The 17,761-nt window shown below is 41.7% G+C and overlaps 1 protein-coding gene across 3 annotated transcripts in view; it reads right to left on the reverse strand.

Moving 5' to 3' along the window:
* The window catches only part of SLC25A30 (solute carrier family 25 member 30), a 29,013-nt gene extending 16,171 nt beyond the window's left edge, over positions 1-12,842 (reverse strand). For 2 of the 3 annotated variants that reach the window (XR_012640558.1, XM_074961104.1), the window contains exons 1-5: positions 10,642-10,723; positions 9,066-9,213; positions 7,519-7,613; positions 7,088-7,173; positions 2,532-2,627 (exon numbers count right to left, since the gene is read on the reverse strand). Coding sequence is in view for 1 of the 3 variants with exons in the window: in XM_074961104.1 (XP_074817205.1) it covers positions 2,532-2,627; positions 7,088-7,173; positions 7,519-7,613; positions 9,066-9,213; positions 10,642-10,705 (489 nt within the window). In the remaining 2 variants the exon portion in view is untranslated. Of the gene's footprint in view, positions 1-2,531; positions 2,628-7,087; positions 7,174-7,518; positions 7,614-9,065; positions 9,214-10,641; positions 10,724-12,700 lie in introns of those variants that run through there. The other variant, XR_012640559.1, reaches the window with a different exon arrangement.
* Between the last annotated feature and the right edge of the window lie 4,919 nt (positions 12,843-17,761).

The raw sequence follows: 17,761 nt of genomic DNA on the forward strand, positions 1-17,761 counted from the left end.
ACCATCCTGGGCTAAATCTGAAACAGAAGACTATAAATCAAGAGTCTATTCAAATTACCAATCCCCAGAGCCATCTGGTCCCTGCTTTCACAGACATTCATCTAACGAAGCGAGCTTCCCCATACTGAAGCTATTTAACAAAACCAGCCCTGCTCTTGAACCAAAATATATTTAAAGGTGTCTTCCAATTTTAAGTCAGCCAGTAAAGGTATACATAGTTAAAATTAATTCTACATTGTCGCAATACTCCTTGTAAGTGTTATAACTTGAGGTTAATTAGTTCAAGTTCATGGAAGAGTTCTATTCCCCGTGCCAAGGAAATATTTTATCATCACCAATATAAGTAACAGTTTTCAGCTGGAGAGGATAACTTTTGTCAATAACTTATAGCAGAGCTAAGGTTGAGAAGCATCATTTAAAGGCTAACTCCAAGTGTTCTAATATCCGCACGCTTATTCTGATTGCCTTGAAATTAGCTGTACTTCAAAGGGTGAGCTAAGTATCCAAATTTGGGGTCATTTGAGCAAAGGAGTCCCTGAGAAAAAAAGAAACCCTTAAAAAAAAAGACAGCATTTAATGTTCACAAATTCTACTGATGTGTTTTGTGCAGATATGGGACTTAAATCATGGCTTTGATCACACCCCAGATTTAAACCAGATAGTGCATGGCAAGCACTACCTCTTTGGAGAAGTAATATTGAAAATGTTGATCAAAAAAGAGAAACTTTCTAGAGAGGTCTGCACTCAATGTTCACGTGCCAAATAGATTACAAAGTACATGTGCAGAAAATCTAGCCAAGAGGTTTCTAGTCAGCCAGTTTCCACATGACTTGGGTGGCTCATGGGGACATGATACAGTCATTGAACTTGAGCTGCACGCAGGCAATAAAGTTTGAAACCTACATTTGGCAGAAAACTTTGAAATATCTATATGCATATTTTGTACAATCCCTTTGTACCAAGGTATTTTTTGTTCGGGGAAAATATAACCTGAGTACATCAGGTAATTCAGAAGGTGCTCAAACTATTTCTGAGGAGAAAATAAGATACACCTGCAAACAACTGCTCGGAGGATTAGAGGCAGAGGAGCGGGGGAAGGGCTGAGGTGAGCAAGAGGTTGGCAGCTCAAGTCAGAGGGAGTGGGAGGCAGGGGGCCTGTCAGCTCCCCATCCCCCTCCCCCCGTGCCAGGATCTGGGAAAGTTCTACCAGATGGGGATAGGAGCCCCTCTCTGCTCTCCATGTGAGCCAGGATCAAGGGGCTCCTGAATATAAAGCAAACTGAAACCTCTAAAAAACTAGGAAATGAGTCCAGGTGACTCCCCTGCATGGGGTAGAACAGATAGGTTAGGGGAAAGCTGGGGAAACCTGCCTGAAGCAGGGGCAAAGGGGCCCAGTCTATCTAACCAAGGAAGTGTGCAATCCTCCAGTAAGGTGCTGCCCATCACGTGTACGCAGCAGAGGGTGCCACATCATAATTTATGCAGCAAGGAACAACCTTCTATGTGCTAATGGCTAAATGGGACTGGAAAGGGAGGGTGACCTAGATGCTGGCTTGGGGCTAGATGTTGCAGGGAATGGTGGGGAAAGAGTGGAGAACGACAGACACCAGTCTTCTCTCCCTTGCTTAGTTACTGAAAATGCCATGTAATAGACACAGTTTGTCCCAAACTCCTGATAGGGCTGATGAGAGGAATCAAAACTGTCAGCAGTTATATCCTCCAAAACATTTCAAAGCATGACCACTGTCCCCATTCCACTATAACAACGTGCATAGGAAGGTGGAAGTGTATATAGGAATCACATAACCATGTGGCCCAGTAGACAGAGCCAAGGAACTGCGACTCAGCAGACCTGGGATCTATTTCTGGCTATGCCACTGACCTGCTGGGTGAACAATATAATGTTGTTAACCTCCTTTGTAAAGTGTTTCGTGATCTTCTGATGAAAAAAGCTGTGAGCTAGACATCACCACCAGCCATGCTAGCATCTCAACTGCAAACCTATGAAATAACTACAACTGCGTAAATGACCACTAACTCCTACAAAAAATTACTCAAACTAGGAAGTTCACTGACAAGAAACCTCATTAACCTGGAGTTAACTTTGCTCAGTGATGTCTTGAACCCTTCCAGAATGTCAAGTTTAGTGACATTCAAACCTCTGAAAACCAGGAATTGAAGAGTTAAGGGTCATGCCAATGTAACCTGAACAATGCGCTAGTATGTCCATAAACTCTCACTCTTGTACACTACACTTTTTGTAAAATGGAGATAATATTCCAAAGAGGTGATGAGTCTATCTACATACATTAATACTTCTCAAGTGCTTTTGAAATCCTTGAATGGCAAGTAATATAGCAGTTAAAAATATTAATATACATATATACAACTTTAGGTACATCTTACACCAATATTTTGGCAGACATTGCAGAGCTATATGCAACAATATGTAGAACAGTCAATGGATTTTTTTTAACGTACTATTGCAAGAACAACCTCGGAAGAGTTAGTGTAATAGTTGAAGAACTTACTTTCCATAGTCCTCTAGTGCCTTCTTTTTGGTAAATTTGTATGAAATTGCCCATCATTCCTCCTTGAATCACACTGCCTTGGGCCTGCATTCTGATCTAAGGCAGCCCAAAACAAAAAGCAGTTATCAGTTTTCGAACACTGAAAATGATAATTTAGTTTAGTTTCTCAACATTATGAAGAGGCGCTGCAAAATATTACAGTTTAAAACATTTTCAAAATATGATCTCTGCTTCTTAACTATACAAGTATGGACTGACTGCATCATGGTAGTACCACCTATCTGTAGATACATATCAGCTATCCTTCAAGTGCAGCTGCTATATTTGGAACAGTTGAATTTGAACTAGTACTTGGTATAGCTTTTAGATTAGTTACCACAAATCACTGCTATTTTTGAATTGGTGCACTAACATGTAGATTAGATTGACAGAAGACTTCTGCATGGTGTCCTTTACAGTGTTCTCCCTTGAACTCACCAGCTACATCTTAACACAAAAGGTCAATATGATGAGAGTTTCAGCTAGGAAGAACTATGTACTTTACTTTTTGGATTTGAAATTAAAGACTGATTTTTCAAGGACAAACTGCTGGATTCATGGTAAGTGTGACAAGCAAATGAATTCACCCCTAATTTTAGGAGTTAATAGTGTTGTCACCCAGGCTAGCATGCATACCATCACTCCGGAATAGAGCCTGTCACAAGTTCAGCGAAACTGCAGCTGTATTCTCCCTCTACGATCCAGCAAGGGCATGCCCCTCTAGGCTTCCAGCTCCCCAACCATTGCCTCTTCGGGGGAGACATGCATCTCTCTCCCTTCTAACTGGGGTATTTACAGGCTGCACAGACTCCTGACCATGTGATTTTCTCAGAAAGAGGCTGTAAGCAGGCATGATTCAAGTCTCACCTGAGAGTACACAGTGTGATTGTCAGTTATGAGTTACCACACGGCTATTTCTAAGCAAGCAGATTTATTCTTAAGGTAGAAAGCATTACAGAGAAAACACTAAAAACATTAAAACATACGTGCATGCTAAAAAGCTTGCCAGAGATCATCCCCATGCTACAACAAGTACTCTGATTGGTGATTAGTCCTTCAAATCCCACCCACATAGCAGTGCTCCCTATGGTCATAAGTTGATCACACCTTCAACTCAGAACAAGTGCTCAGATTATGTGCCCTCAGTAGGTCACAGTCCTTCCAACCCTTCCCTAAAGATTGTGACCCACCTTGGACCAGAAGTCCTGTCCGTTTGCAGGTTAGAAAGGCCCTGAACCTGTTTAAAACCAGGTTATTTATCCAAAAATCCTTTCTTTGTCCATTGGTTCCTGGAGAAACCAGTTTGACCTAGTATATATGAAGTTCTGCAGAGGCGGCTTCAAAGGGCCAATAACCAGAGGAATTATGTTAGCATCACCCTCCTTCTAAAAAGTTGTACACAATCTCATAACACAATTGCAGTTTTAATACAATGAACTCCAGTGACATTTAACTTAATTCATTAAAGTTTGTCCAGAGTATTGTCCTCTGTCACATTGTATGCTATAATTCCAGAATAGAGCCAATAAAGGCTTACCTGTGTTGATACTTCCACTACCCCTTCTATGACATGGGAAGTTGTAAACAATTTGTTTTCATTCATTTTATTTGAGAGGAAGGAGGACTAAAATTAGGCACTATGCAAAAAGCAACGTTTTTCCCCTCAATCCTCAGAAAACTTTAGCATGCGCAGAAGCAGCCAAGTAATCTCAGGCCATGATCTTGTAAGTTAAATAGGATCAACCTTACCAGTACTTGGACAGGAGATAATCACAAATTTTAAAACAGTTGCTGAAAATGTGGTGTTGGTGATTTCACTAAGTGGCACTCTGCTTAAGTCATTAATGTACCATGCAGGGGCATTGTTTCAAAGGGACACTGTGCTACTAGTTTTTCCATAGGTGACAGAATAGAGATCCTGACCTACTGGATTTTTTTTCTAGAACCCTAATGCTTCTTCCAACCTAGAGATTTCTGGATGTCAGTGATTAGTAAGTAGTCCTTTACATACTTCCAAATGAACAGCATTGTAAGCAGTGTAGGTCAACTTACACTGATTTCTTAAATTTAGAGTACAGCTTCAGCACGTCAAGTTTGGAGCAAAAGGGGAGCGGGGAAAGCAACTTTAGTAGTTCATTGTGTTCTGAAGCAAGAAAAAAGTAAGTAATCAAGTGTTTCTCCTTGCCTCCAAGGACACTGATTTCATCAAATTGCATGCCTCCAGCTGACCAGCATGCCTGGAGGGAAATTTCTACAGTTCAGTTTTTCCCCAGGAACCTTTCTGAATTACTGAGTAAGTAATTTCAAAGTGAGTATATTTAAAGCAATAGAACACATCATGCAATGATCATCATGTAAGAGAAGCAGTGAGAGATAAAGGCATCTTTTAAAAAGTGGAAGTCAAATCCTAGTGAGGTAAATAGAAAGGAGCATAAACACTGCCAAATTAAATGTAAAAATGTAATAAGAAAAGCCAAAAAGGAGTCTGAAGAACAGCTAGCCAAAAACTCAAAAGGTAATAAAATGTTTTTTTAAGTACATCAGAAGCAGGAAGCCTGCTAAACAACCAGTGGGGCCCCTGGATGATCGAGATACAAAAGGAGCACTTAAAGATGATAAAGTCATCGCAGAGAAACTAAATGAATTCTTTGCTTCAGTCTTCACAGACGAGGATGTTAGGGAGATTCCCAAACCTGAGCCATCTTTTGTAGGTGACAAATCTGAGGAACTGTCACAGATTGAAGTGTCACTAGAGGAGGTTTTGGAATTAATTGAGAAATTTAACAGTAACAAGTCACTGGGACCAGATGGCTTTCACCCAAGAGTTCTGAAAGAACTCAAATGTGAAATTGCGGAACTATGGTTTGTAACCTGTCCTTTAAATCAGCTACTGTACCCAATGACTGGAAGGTAGCTAATATAACACCAATATTTAAGAAGGGATCTAGAGTGATCCTGGCAATTACAGACCAGTAAGTCTAACGTCAGTACTGGGCAAATTAGTTGAAACAATAGTAAAGAATAAAATAGTCAACACAGAAGACCATAAATTGTTGCGCAAAAGTCAGCATGGTTTCTGCAAAGGAAGATCATGTCTTACTAATCTATTAGAGTTCTTTGAAGGGGCCAACAAAGATGTGGACAAGGGGGGATCCAGTGGACATAGAGTACTTAGATTTCCAGAAAGCCTTTGACAAGGTCCCTCACCAAAGGCTATTATGTAAATTAAGTTCTCATGGGATAAGAGGGAAGAGCCTTTCATGGATTGAGAACTGGTTAGAAGACATGGAACAAAGGGTAGGAATAAATGGTAAATATTCAGACTGGAGAGGGGTAACCAGTGGTGTTCCCCAAGGGTCAGTCCTAGGACCAATCCTATTCAACTTATTCATAAATGATCTGGAGAAAGGGATAAACAGTGAGGTGGCAAAGTTTGCAGACGATACTAAACTGATCAAGATAGTTAAGGCCAAAGCAGACTGTGAAGAACTTCAAAAAGATTTCATGAAACTAAGTGACTGGGCAACAAAAAGGCAAATGAAATTTAATGTGGAAAAATGTAAGTAATGCACATTGGAAAAAAACCCAAATATACATACAATATGATGGGGGCTAATTTAACTACAACTAATCAGGAGATAAATCTTGGAGTCATTGTAGATAGTTCTCTGAAGACTTCCACATAGTGTGCAGCGGCAGTCAAAAAAGCAAACAGGATATTAGGAATCATTAAAAAAGGGATAGAGAATAAGAGGGAGAATATCTTATTGCCCTTATAGAAATCCATGGCACGCCCACATCTTGAATACTGCGTATAGATATGGTCCCCTCATCTCAAAAAAGATATACTGGCATTAGAAAAGGTTCAGAAAAGGGCAACTAAAATGATTAGGGGTTTGGAACGGGTCCCATATGAGGAGAGATTAAAGAGGCTAGGACTTTTCAGCTTGGAAAAGAGGAGACTAAGGGGGGATATGATAGAGGTATATAAAATCATGAGTGGTGTGGAGGAAGTGAATAAGGAAAAGGTATTTACTTGTTCCCATAATATAAGAACTAGGGGCACCAAATGAAATTAATGGGCAGCACGTTTAAAACAAATAAAAGGAAGTTCTTCTTCACTCAGCGCACAGTCAACCAGTGGAACTCCTTGCCTGAGGAGGTTGTGAAGGCGAGGACTATAACCAGGTTTAAAAGAGAACTGGATAAATTCATGGAGGTTAAGTCCATTAATGGCTATTAGCCAGGATGGATAAGGAATGGTGTCCCTAGCCTCTGTTTGGCAGAGGGTGGAGATGGATGGCAGGAGAGAGATCACTTGATCATTACCCATTGGGTTCACTCCCTCTGAGGCACCTAGCACTGGCCACTGTCTGTAGACAGGATACTGGGCTGGATGAACCTTTGGTCTGAACCAGTATGGCCAATCTTATGTTCTTATCAGTAGACTGTTCTCATCTCAAGAATACAAAGGAACCTATGCCGAAAATAGAAACTTGATAAAAAACATCACTTACCTTCAAAACATCCGTAGGGTTGGCAATAGATGATGAAATCACCCCCGAAAGAATGCCACACAATACATTTACCACCAGGGTTTCATCTATTCCAGAAGCAAAAACAAATTCTCAGCCACAGGCTTTTACACTGTGATAAGACATCAAGTGCAAGTCAATGCTTTACCTTCTTTAATGAAAGAGGCAGTTGAAAGTAAGTAGCCAAACCCTCAAAGTCAATTCTTTTTGTTTTTAAGATAGCTCAATTTTTGTTGGAATTTCATTTGCAGAACCATTTTTAAAACGAATAAATATAAAGCTGATGTATACATACATTTCATTGATACAATACAATGTATGTATGCATCATATGACTGATACTGAAACAATATAAACAACTTTAGATAAATATATTAGCAAGCAGTAGTAACAAAGCTGAAAAACCCACTCACCTTCTGGTTGCTCAACAAACATTCTCTTCAAGCTTTGGTAAGTGCCTATTTTTATTGTTCCATATGAAGCCTGGCGTAACATTGCAGGGGCAATCCTATAAAAATAGCAAGAAGCAGATAATGTATACATTCAAAGCTTCCTGAAATCTCGGTACCCAGAAATAAGGTTTATTCAATGAATTTTTAAGAGTAGGATAGGCTGAACTCAGAGTATGCACTAAAAGTGAAAGGTTTGTTCATTTAAACCAGATGATTTCAGAACCAGGACAGATAGGGGGAAGGCCTGTAGTAAAAATGATATTCAAGCACGGAAGAAATGAAGGTGCGGTGGTACTACCGACCCTTTTAAAAGGGCTGAGGAAAAACCCTGACCACAGTGATTGCCATAATGAACACTGGTACTGATTTGGCAATCATTTCCTACTTGGCAACGAGCTGAAAATCTAAAAATCAATGTATACAGAACAAAAGATATTCTCTGAATAATGTTTTAAAACAGTAATTATAATTTCCTGTAACTTGATGTGGTACTTTGAAAGTATCACCTAACATTAACAGTGCGAGTTTAAAACATGATGTCGCTAAAGTATAAAAGCTACATTTGAATACATATATGCACAGCACATGCATGTTTCAATATTATGTCAGCTACAATGAGAGAATACCAGTTTTTCACTTGTGTAGGAAAACAAATCTCTTAAAAATAAGGTAATCACTGATTTCATAAGAAACAGGATTTTTTAATCTAATGCCCTATAAAAATCACAGTCAAAGTCAAATGGATTTTTACTGCTATTGTTATAATTGATGCACTGCATGTGCAACAATATACTATGACATGAGAATTTTGCTACTACAAGTTTACTACACCTAAGCTCCAATACAAACGTACCACACTCACTCTTCATTTCTATGCTAGCTCATGCTTGTATTAATCATCAGTTCAGTAGAGATGTTAACCCTACAAATGGATTCCCAACACCACCACACAAATGAAGTTAGTTATCACTTGGTGAAGGAAGCTGGGATTTAAATTTACTTTTGCCATCACTAATACGAAATGAAGTATCTGACTTACATTAGCTGATAGAGGGTTTATCGTATGATATAATAGTAAAAATGACTTTTCACAATAACTTACATGGAAGTTATATGGTATTTTATTGGTCTATTCGGATGCATTTTCCAAAAATATAATGCATTGTGAACCACAGTTATAACAGCACACCTACGATCTCAAAGCGAACTTCAAAAAACCTCCCTTCTACTACAGTGGGTAAAGTTTATTAAAAAATAAAATGCCATTCACACATAGCAATTACCATGATGTAAAAATATTGTGCTTTGAAATTATGCCCTATATTCTGAACCATTTCTATACTTGGTCAGATATGGCCTGCCTCTCCCTCATGATCTCTTTTTTAAGTGGGGCAATAAATTTTTTTTTTAGTTAAAATCCAATACCCTTGTATGTGACAGTATTTTTTCATAAACTGTCCCAAAATTCACAAATGCAAACTGGTTACATAAAGTATATTTTATTTTACCCAGAATACAGTGCTTTCAACCCTTCTTCTTTCCATATCCTCACTAGTGCATGCACCATTCCTCTGTAACGAATCTCTTTAAATTTGGCATCATTAGTTTGACCTTGAACCTGGAGACGTGTTTTGGTGAGATCAATTGGGAAAGTACCTTAAAGTCAGGGGAGGAAAAAGTATATTAATTTAACATGAAACATTTGTCTACCCAAAGCAGATACATCATAAACCAAAATGTTAACATAATGTAGAATCTCAGTGTTCTCTAAAGACAAAAGAAAATGTATAATTAGTTGCAGGCTAACAGAGCCAGTCATTTACATTCAAATGGCTTTATAGAGAGCTCTACAGTGGCAGCCAGTGCTTCAATATCAAGTTATATAGACTCAACAGGAACTTCTGCTACAAATCACATAAGAAACTGAAGGCCTGGACCTGCAAATCCCCTTGATCATATTCACTAACTACAAGTAACAACACAGCTACTGATGTATAATCTCACATTATACGAACTTTGGGAGTCTGCTCTTAAACTGCACCTATTTAGAGCCAAATTCTGAAGACCCTTACTCATATAAGCAATCCTTGTTCATATCTGTAGTTGCACTGATGTGTTGTGTTACTTGTAGTTAGTGAAAAATGTGATTCAGCCAATCTAGACTGTGTGCATGCTAAATTATACACCTGGTAAGTGAACTGAAAGGCTATCATGATTTTATTTTACTGTAGATGTTTCAAGCGGTACACAAGGGCAAACATTTTGGGAATCAGAAACCATATGGGCACTTATTGTCTACAAATCTTAAGAAAATTATTCCTTCCAAAAAAAAGTGCTCTGATAATGCGTTACACAAATTCTCTTGAGGCCTGAGGAAGAAATGGCTGCTTCTTCACATCTACCCCCTATAATCTCTCTGTGTTTTAACCTCTGTTATGAGATCACCACCATATTTTATCATAATACTCTATTGGACAGCTATAAATAACCATGAAAATTCTCATATAAATAAGTGTAGATGCAACACTCTAGTTCACCATTTACTTGACTGCTGTTATTTCTATTTTCTATATCTTTACCATCTGTAAAATTCTGTTCAAAAATTCGACAGACTAAATTGAAACTACTTGTCACATGAGACCTAAAGCCAATAAGATCAGTACTATTTCCAATACCACACTTCCAGATCTCAATGCCACATACATTCACACAAAAAATCCAGCATTCAAGGCTTCCCCTTCAATAAAAATTTAAGAAGTGCTCTAGGATATCGTGGAGCAAACAATTCCTTTTTCTTTAAAAAACCAAGTTAACATGACAAACTTTTATTTGGCAATATGAAAACACTTGAGTATCATTAATTGGATTGGTGACTATTTTTTTTCTTTCCTTCAAAAATACACATTAGACAAAAAGCAACAATAGCCCTTCAAAATTTAAGCTCTTCTGGAAGCACTTTAAATGTAAGTTAGTAATCTACTGCAGTAGCTATTTTATTTTTCACATTAGATACATTTGAGAGTTGAAACTGAACCTCCTAATGTAGAGTAAGTCATGCAAACAGTTAGAAGATTAACTTCTTACCACATTCTGCGGTGATTGAAGCTAAGCCTCCATAAACAAATGGCTTCCAGTTCAGTGCAGACATTCTTCTGGATTCTTCTTTCTACAAGAGGCAGCAATGGCTTTTATTAGGTATTCGAAAGATACAAAATCTTAGTATTTTTAGGGGAACTACATTGCTCAATGTTCTGAACTTATTACTAATATTCCTCCCTCAAATGCATTTATTTTTTTACTACAGCAGCAAGTGATCTAGACTATGTGTGTCACAGTACAGTAGACAGACAGCAAAGCACTGTGTTATACATTAGGAAGCTTGGCATGCTTAGAACATTTTAAAACAAACTCAAATGCATTATCAATTAAAACATTAACCTTCAGAAAATTTAGAAGAACGTGATACTTAATTGACTTTCTGGTTAGGAGAAAGACAGTTAACAATGCTGTCACACATCTGGATTTGAATCAGGATATTCAACAAGTGTTTAGACTACCAATACCTTGATTGTAAAAGGATAAGACAAATACTTATCAGGGATAATTTTAGGCACACAGAACTCAATACTATTATGATTGACCTTTAAGATCAAAAAAGTGCCTCCCCTCCCATGTTTCTACAAGTCTAGCTGAGCTAATATTAATCTGACTATGGCTTCATATCCAGTGTGATTTTTAAGTAAGTCATTACTGAATTTTTTGGGTCTGTTCTTTTGCAATGAAAAAGTTAACACTACAACCAAGAAACAGGTAGCATTGGCTTACTAGCATATGTGCATACAAATATCTAGATATTTGCATTTCAGTGTTACTGAATGTGTTTGTTCTTTTATTATAAAAAAAGCTGGGTACAATACATGACCTACCTTCTCTATAGACAACACTCATTTTATAAATCTGACAGGGGAGGGTGGGAGGCACACAGCCACTAGTGTTGGTATCTTCCATATTTGCCAAAGCAAAAAAAAAAAAGGAAGCCTTCTTAATCTTGGGCCTTATGTTCAGAAGTGTGGAGAATCCAGAACTCCAAATGAATTTAATGGAAGCGGTAGACTCTCAGCAAGTTTGAAAGCAGACCCTCCTATCACATTATTTTATGCGAGAATTATTTGAGACACCAGTTTTTCAATGACAGGTTTCAGAGTAACAGCCGTGTTAGTCTGTATTCGCAAAAAGAAAAGGAGTACTTGTGGCACCTTAGAGACTAACCAATTTATTTGAGCATAAGCTTATGCTCAAATAAATTGGTTAGTCTAAGGTGCTACAGTTTTTCAATGGTCTCAGGACAAGAAAAAGCTACCAGACAGAGATTTCAAATATTTTACCCAATGCCCAAATCTACATGGGAATTCATCCTGCTCTCACTACTATCCCTGTAGTTTTTAACAGAGCTGACAGCACGTTAGTAGTTTTCCAAAGACAAGTGGTACAAAATGAGGCCATCTTTGTTCCCTGCACTTGTCAGCCTGTAGCCTGTCCTAGTCCTCTCCCCTGAAAAACTGGGAGGGCACCAGGAGGAGAGGAGATCTCTGCTGCCGAAAGCAAGGCCGAACAGCAGCACCGTTCTCGACGCATGCCGTGAAGCGGGGCACCGAGGCAAGGACACATCCCTCTGAGGCAGTTTTCACTTTCAGCCAAGAAAGCTGAGCTGAAGCTTTTATTCGGGGGTGGCGGGAGGGGGGACAACAACAGGAACGTCAGTCAGCCCCCCTGCCACGCTAACTTGTAAAGACAAACGTGACCCCTGCGCGGGCTGAGGAGAGGAAAGCAGGCCGGCTGGAGGCGCGCACCGGACAGTGTCCGGCTCCCGCCAGGAACGGGACTGTCAGCGAGCCCGCCCGAGAAAACGCCCCCCTCGGCGCCGCCAGGACGGTGCTTCAGTCCCGGGCTCCAGCACGAGGAGACGCCGGCGCAGCGGCCCCCGCAGGCAGCCGGGAGCGGTGCCCACAGCAGGGCCCCGCCGCGGGGCGACGCGCCAGAGCCCAGCCGGCCACACGCGGGCAGGGCCCCCCCTCCTCCGCCGGGAACAGGGCGGCCCCGGCCGGCCGGCCGGCCGCCCACTCCCCTCCCCACGCGCGCTTACCGGCGGCGCCCGCCCCGCCGAGGTCTCGGGATCAAACGGCGCGGGGGCCGCTTTGCTCCGCGGATTTATACCCTCCACAGCCAGCCCGCGCCCTGATTAGGCCGCCCCGCGCGCCGCCGCGAGCCTCCGCGAGCCACGCCCCGTCCTCCCATTGGTAGAGCGGTGCGGGGCTGCCAGTCAGTGCCGCCTCAGGGTGGGGCGGAGCGCGGCTGAGCTGAGGCGGCGTTTGCCCCTGGGGTTACTTACAGGGGCTGCTGGGGTGACTTTAGGTCTAAACCCTCCCCACTCCAGCCCCGCACAGAGTCATGTGCACAGTAGGCTCTTCGGGGGGGAGGGTGGGCACGGCCCCTGTGTCTCCAAGCAAATGATGCCCTTCTTCAGGATAGCTGGGTTTTCTGGCACTGGGAGACCTTGGACAAGTCACGTGTGCCTCGGTTACCGCTGTGCCTCAATTTCCCCATCTGTAGAATGGGGATAATTCTGACCATTGTAAAACACTTTGAGATTTACTAATGAAAAGCACTGGGCTCCTGCAGCTGAACCCTCTTTTATACACACACACACACACAGAGAAAGAGCTGGGCTGCACCCACCAGCAAACCCCATGTGAAACCTGGTTGATAAAGTGAGGACCGAGCCCACCCCCTTGTGCTTACACCCAATGATGATGGGTGCTGACTGAACACTTAGGGCACTGGTGTTAGTGCCTGGGCTCAGGACCACTTCGACCACTAACCCCAGGCACCAATGGGCCCCACAACAGGTAGATGGCCTGGCTACAAGCTAGTCTTCCAAACAGTTTTAAATAAGTCCTGCCCCATCCACTCCAGCCAACACAGCTGCATGCACACAAATGATTCTTGAGAAGCAAGAGGAATGGTAGTGATGACAGAGCCCTACCTTTTCCACTGCTAGAAACCACCTTCATTCAGGCTCCCCTTCATTATTACAGGCAGGGCTGGTACCTCTTTGGTATCAAACAATAACTGTTTGGGCTGAAATTTTCCATGTGGAGGTCTGTCTCAGGATGAATTTTTTGGAAATTTCAGCCAAAACAGTGAAGCCATTTCCAAGAATCAGTAGGGAACATGGGTGGCGGTGAAACCCCCCTTCAGGGAGGCTAGCACCCTGGCTCTGCCCACCCAAAGGAGCCCCAAGAGCCCCTAACAGCCTGAAGAGCCCCCGCTGGCCGACCCCAGGGTGGGGCCTCAGGGCAGAGTGTGGGCTGGGCCACAGCCTGGGTTAGGGGAGGCTTAGCCTTCCCTGACCTTTTATATCCACCGCCCATGGTAGTGAAAAAACATTTGGCCCAAGTTAAAAAACTCTGGTGACCATTTCTTTGAACAGCTCTAGCACTCCCATGCTCTGGAGCAGGGACTTGAAATTTGGAAGTGGGGTGGCCTTTGTGTCAGCAGTGTGCCTTTTGGCATCCCCATGAAAATCCACCTACATTTGGCCAAGTTATAAGCCTTTAAAAAATCTGAAAAAAGAAAAGGAGTACTTGTGGCACCTTAGAGATTAACCAATTTATTTGAGCATAAGCTTTCGTGAGCTACAGCTCACTTCATCGGATGCATGAAAGCTTATGCTCAAATAAATTGGTTAGTCTCTAAGGTGCCACAAGTACTCCTTTTCTTTTTGCGAATACAGACTAACACGGCTGTTACTCTGAAACCTAAAAAATCTAAGTAGACACTTAAAGCTAAAAATCAGCTAAATCTCTGAGATTCAGTCCTTACTGAGCATCCTCAAGCCACTCACAGCTCCTAGTACTGACCAAACAGCATATGCCATCCTCTCACAGCTTGTGCATGAGACAGGACTGTGCATGTGCCACCCTCAGAGAGACTGAATATGCTTCTATATGTGAACTGACTGCACATACACCATCCCCACAGAGAGACTGGAGCATGCTCCCTCCTTTCCCCCTGGATTACTGTCATAAATATAAAGGGAAGGGTAAACCCCTTTAAAATCCCTCCTGGCCAGAGGAAATCTCCTCTCACCTGTAAAGGGTTAAGAAGCTAAAGGTAACCTCGCTGGCACCTGACCAAAATGACCAATGAGGAGACAAGATACTTTCAAAAGCTGGGAGGAAGGAGAGAAACAAAGGGTATATGTGTCTGTCTATATTTTGTCTTTGCCGGGGATAGACCAGGAATGAAGCCTTAGAACTTTTAGTAAATAATCTAGCTAGGTACGTGTTAGATTATGATTTCTTTAAATGGCTGAGAAAAGAATTGTGCTGAATAGAATAACTATTTCTGTCTGTGTATCTTTTTTGTAACTTAAGGTTTTTGCCTAGAGGGGTTCTCTATGTTTTGAATCTAATTACCCTGTAAGGTATCTACCATCCTGACTTTACAGGGGGGATTTTTTTTTATATTTCTATTTACTTCTATTTCTATTAAGTCTTCTTGTAAGAAAACTGAATGCTTTTTCATTGTTCTCAGATCCAAGGGTTTGGGTCTGTGGTCACCTATGCAAATTGGTGAGGCTTTTTATCCAACATCCCCCTGGAAAGGGGGGGTGCAAGTGTTGGGAGGATTGTTCATTGTCCTTAAGATCCAAGGGTCTGGGTCTGTAGTCACCTAGGCAAATTGGTGAGGCTTTTTACCAAACCTTGTCCAGGAAGTGAGGTGCAAGGTTTTGGGAAGTATTTTGGGGGGAAAGACGTGTCCAAACAGCTCTTCCCCAGTAACCAGTATTTGTTTGGTGGTGGTAGCGGCCAATCTAAGGACAAAAGGGTGGAATATTTTGTACCTTGGGGAAGTTTTGACCTAAGCTGGTAAAGATAAGCTTAGGAGGTTTTTCATGCAGGTCCCCACATCTGTACCCTAGAGTTCAGAGTGGGGGAGGAACCTTGACAATTACACAGGAGCGAAACCAGATTTTCCCTGTAATGGCTGCTCTGGGGTAGGGTGGGGCAAGCAGGAACTGGAACTGGAACTGGGAGAAGGGAACCGGTCTTTCTTGTGCACTCAGTGACCCTGTTGCTGGGGCCCATTCAATGTGAAGGAGGAAGCTTCCTGATTCAAATGCAGAGGGGACAAAAGCTGGGGGAGGAGGGGAATACTGAGATAAGCCTACTGCTTAGACTGGGACGGGAGTAGAGGGACAGAAATTGGGACTGACTGCTCAAGGAGGCTGTGACTGGGAACCTGGAAGGGACTGAGATCAAATGAGGAGCTGTGGAGCTTGGGACTACCTGGACAAGGAGACTGGGAGTAGGAACCATGTGGACTGAATGAGGCAACGTTCCTATGGAAAAAAATAGTATGTGATCATATAGTTAAAGACTGTATCCTAATGCATATGCACAAGGGACTTAAATAAGGTTGCACAGCCAACCTTAATTCTGGCATTTGACTGCTTGACTTTGCAACCTCAATAATGTCCTTGTCGTGTAGTTTTTTGGGTGTAATTATTTATTAAGGGTCAGCAATGTACTTGGCCCTACACAAGAGTGAAAACTAAAACAGACCTGGCTGAGTAAAGAAATATACAATTGAAAACCTTACAGCTTGCGTCAAGAATCCCTGGAGCAGAGGTCAAATGAAAGTCATTCCTATATTACCTTGGACAAAAATTAACTTCCCCTGCCACTATTGCGAGAAGTCTATTTCAAGATGTTGCTAGAATGGCATTTTACCCTGCATATTTAAGATTTGTTTTCTGATACTGTTCCACGTGATGCAAGCAGGTCTGTCAGGTATTTAAACTCTACCCTGTTAAGGAGCAAATCTCTCCCCTCCTTCCACCTCCTGCTCCTCCCCACCACCACCTATAGGGACATAGATTCTTTTCCACATATTAAAGTTGGACAACCATGATTCCTGCACTGTGCGTAAGGACATGTGTTCTGTTTCTTTAAATCTGTCATAGGAAGCCAGGCAGGAGTGGGCTGGGAGAGGTTCTACACAGATGCTCTACACACAGTGAAGCTGAGAGACAGAGAGAGAGAGAAGATTTAGGGATTAAACATTTTTTTTAAAAAATTCTAGTAAATAATCTTTTTTAGTGTTAGAACAAAGCAACACCTTATATAATTCTTTACTACTGTCACATGACACTGATTCCAAATAAAAATGCTTCTTTGCATATGGCCATTGACATTATGGCATGCAACATATTAGCTATATATGGCATTAAGCAACAATAGATATAGTGCCTTCATCCTGAAGGATCCCCGACATGTTTTACAAATAGGAATTACTTTTAGCACAACTCAAAAGCAGCCACAACTGGGGAGGAATTCAGAAGTTATTTAAAAATACTGCACAGCAGTTTAGGACAGGAAGTTAAGTAGCCAACTGAATCTGCTGGCGTTATGTCGGGAGGCAGGCTGAAATTACTTGAACTGGAATTTGATAAGGACACAGGTTAACAGCTCACCTCTCATGAAAAGGGCCAAGTAATATTTAATGACTCCAAGTGGTAGGGAGATTGGTTTTACATCTCCAAAGAAAGAGGCTTTTACAGCATTCAGAGGAAATTACATTACATTAAATTGTACTCCATGTGAATCGACAATAATAACATAATCTTCCAGAAGAAGCCCCAAGCAATCAGAACCCTCCAGCTGTAGTCTGTAAACAAATATGTTGCATACAGAGGAACTCTTCCAACTATGGCAGTAGGTCATTCAACCTTTATCCCATTTTAGGCCATGCCTGTACTACAAAATTATGTGGACCTAAGTTACACTGGCTGACAGCTGCCACAGTTACTACATGCCTTATGCACATCCACACTACGGTCCTTGTGTCAGCGATGTGCATCCTCACCAGGAGCACTTGTATTGATGCAGAGAGCAGTGCACCATGGATAGCTGTCCCACTGTGCAACTCGCCCCCATTCTGCAGTGTTTTGGAAATTTTTGCAACGCTCCAGGGGCTAAAAAGAGTTAGTTGCTCAGGGGCGATTCGGAGCATGGGTTCAACGTCCCATAATGCAGTGTTCTGCATCCCATAATTTCATCTGCATCCCATAATAATTTGCACTTCTTTTCAAAATCACCCGTGCAAACCTGCATGTCCCTCCTCGCTGTCCGCCATCTGT

This window comes from Natator depressus, chromosome 1 (assembly GCF_965152275.1).
Source record: "Natator depressus isolate rNatDep1 chromosome 1, rNatDep2.hap1, whole genome shotgun sequence".
Taxonomy (NCBI): Eukaryota; Metazoa; Chordata; order Testudines; family Cheloniidae; genus Natator; species Natator depressus.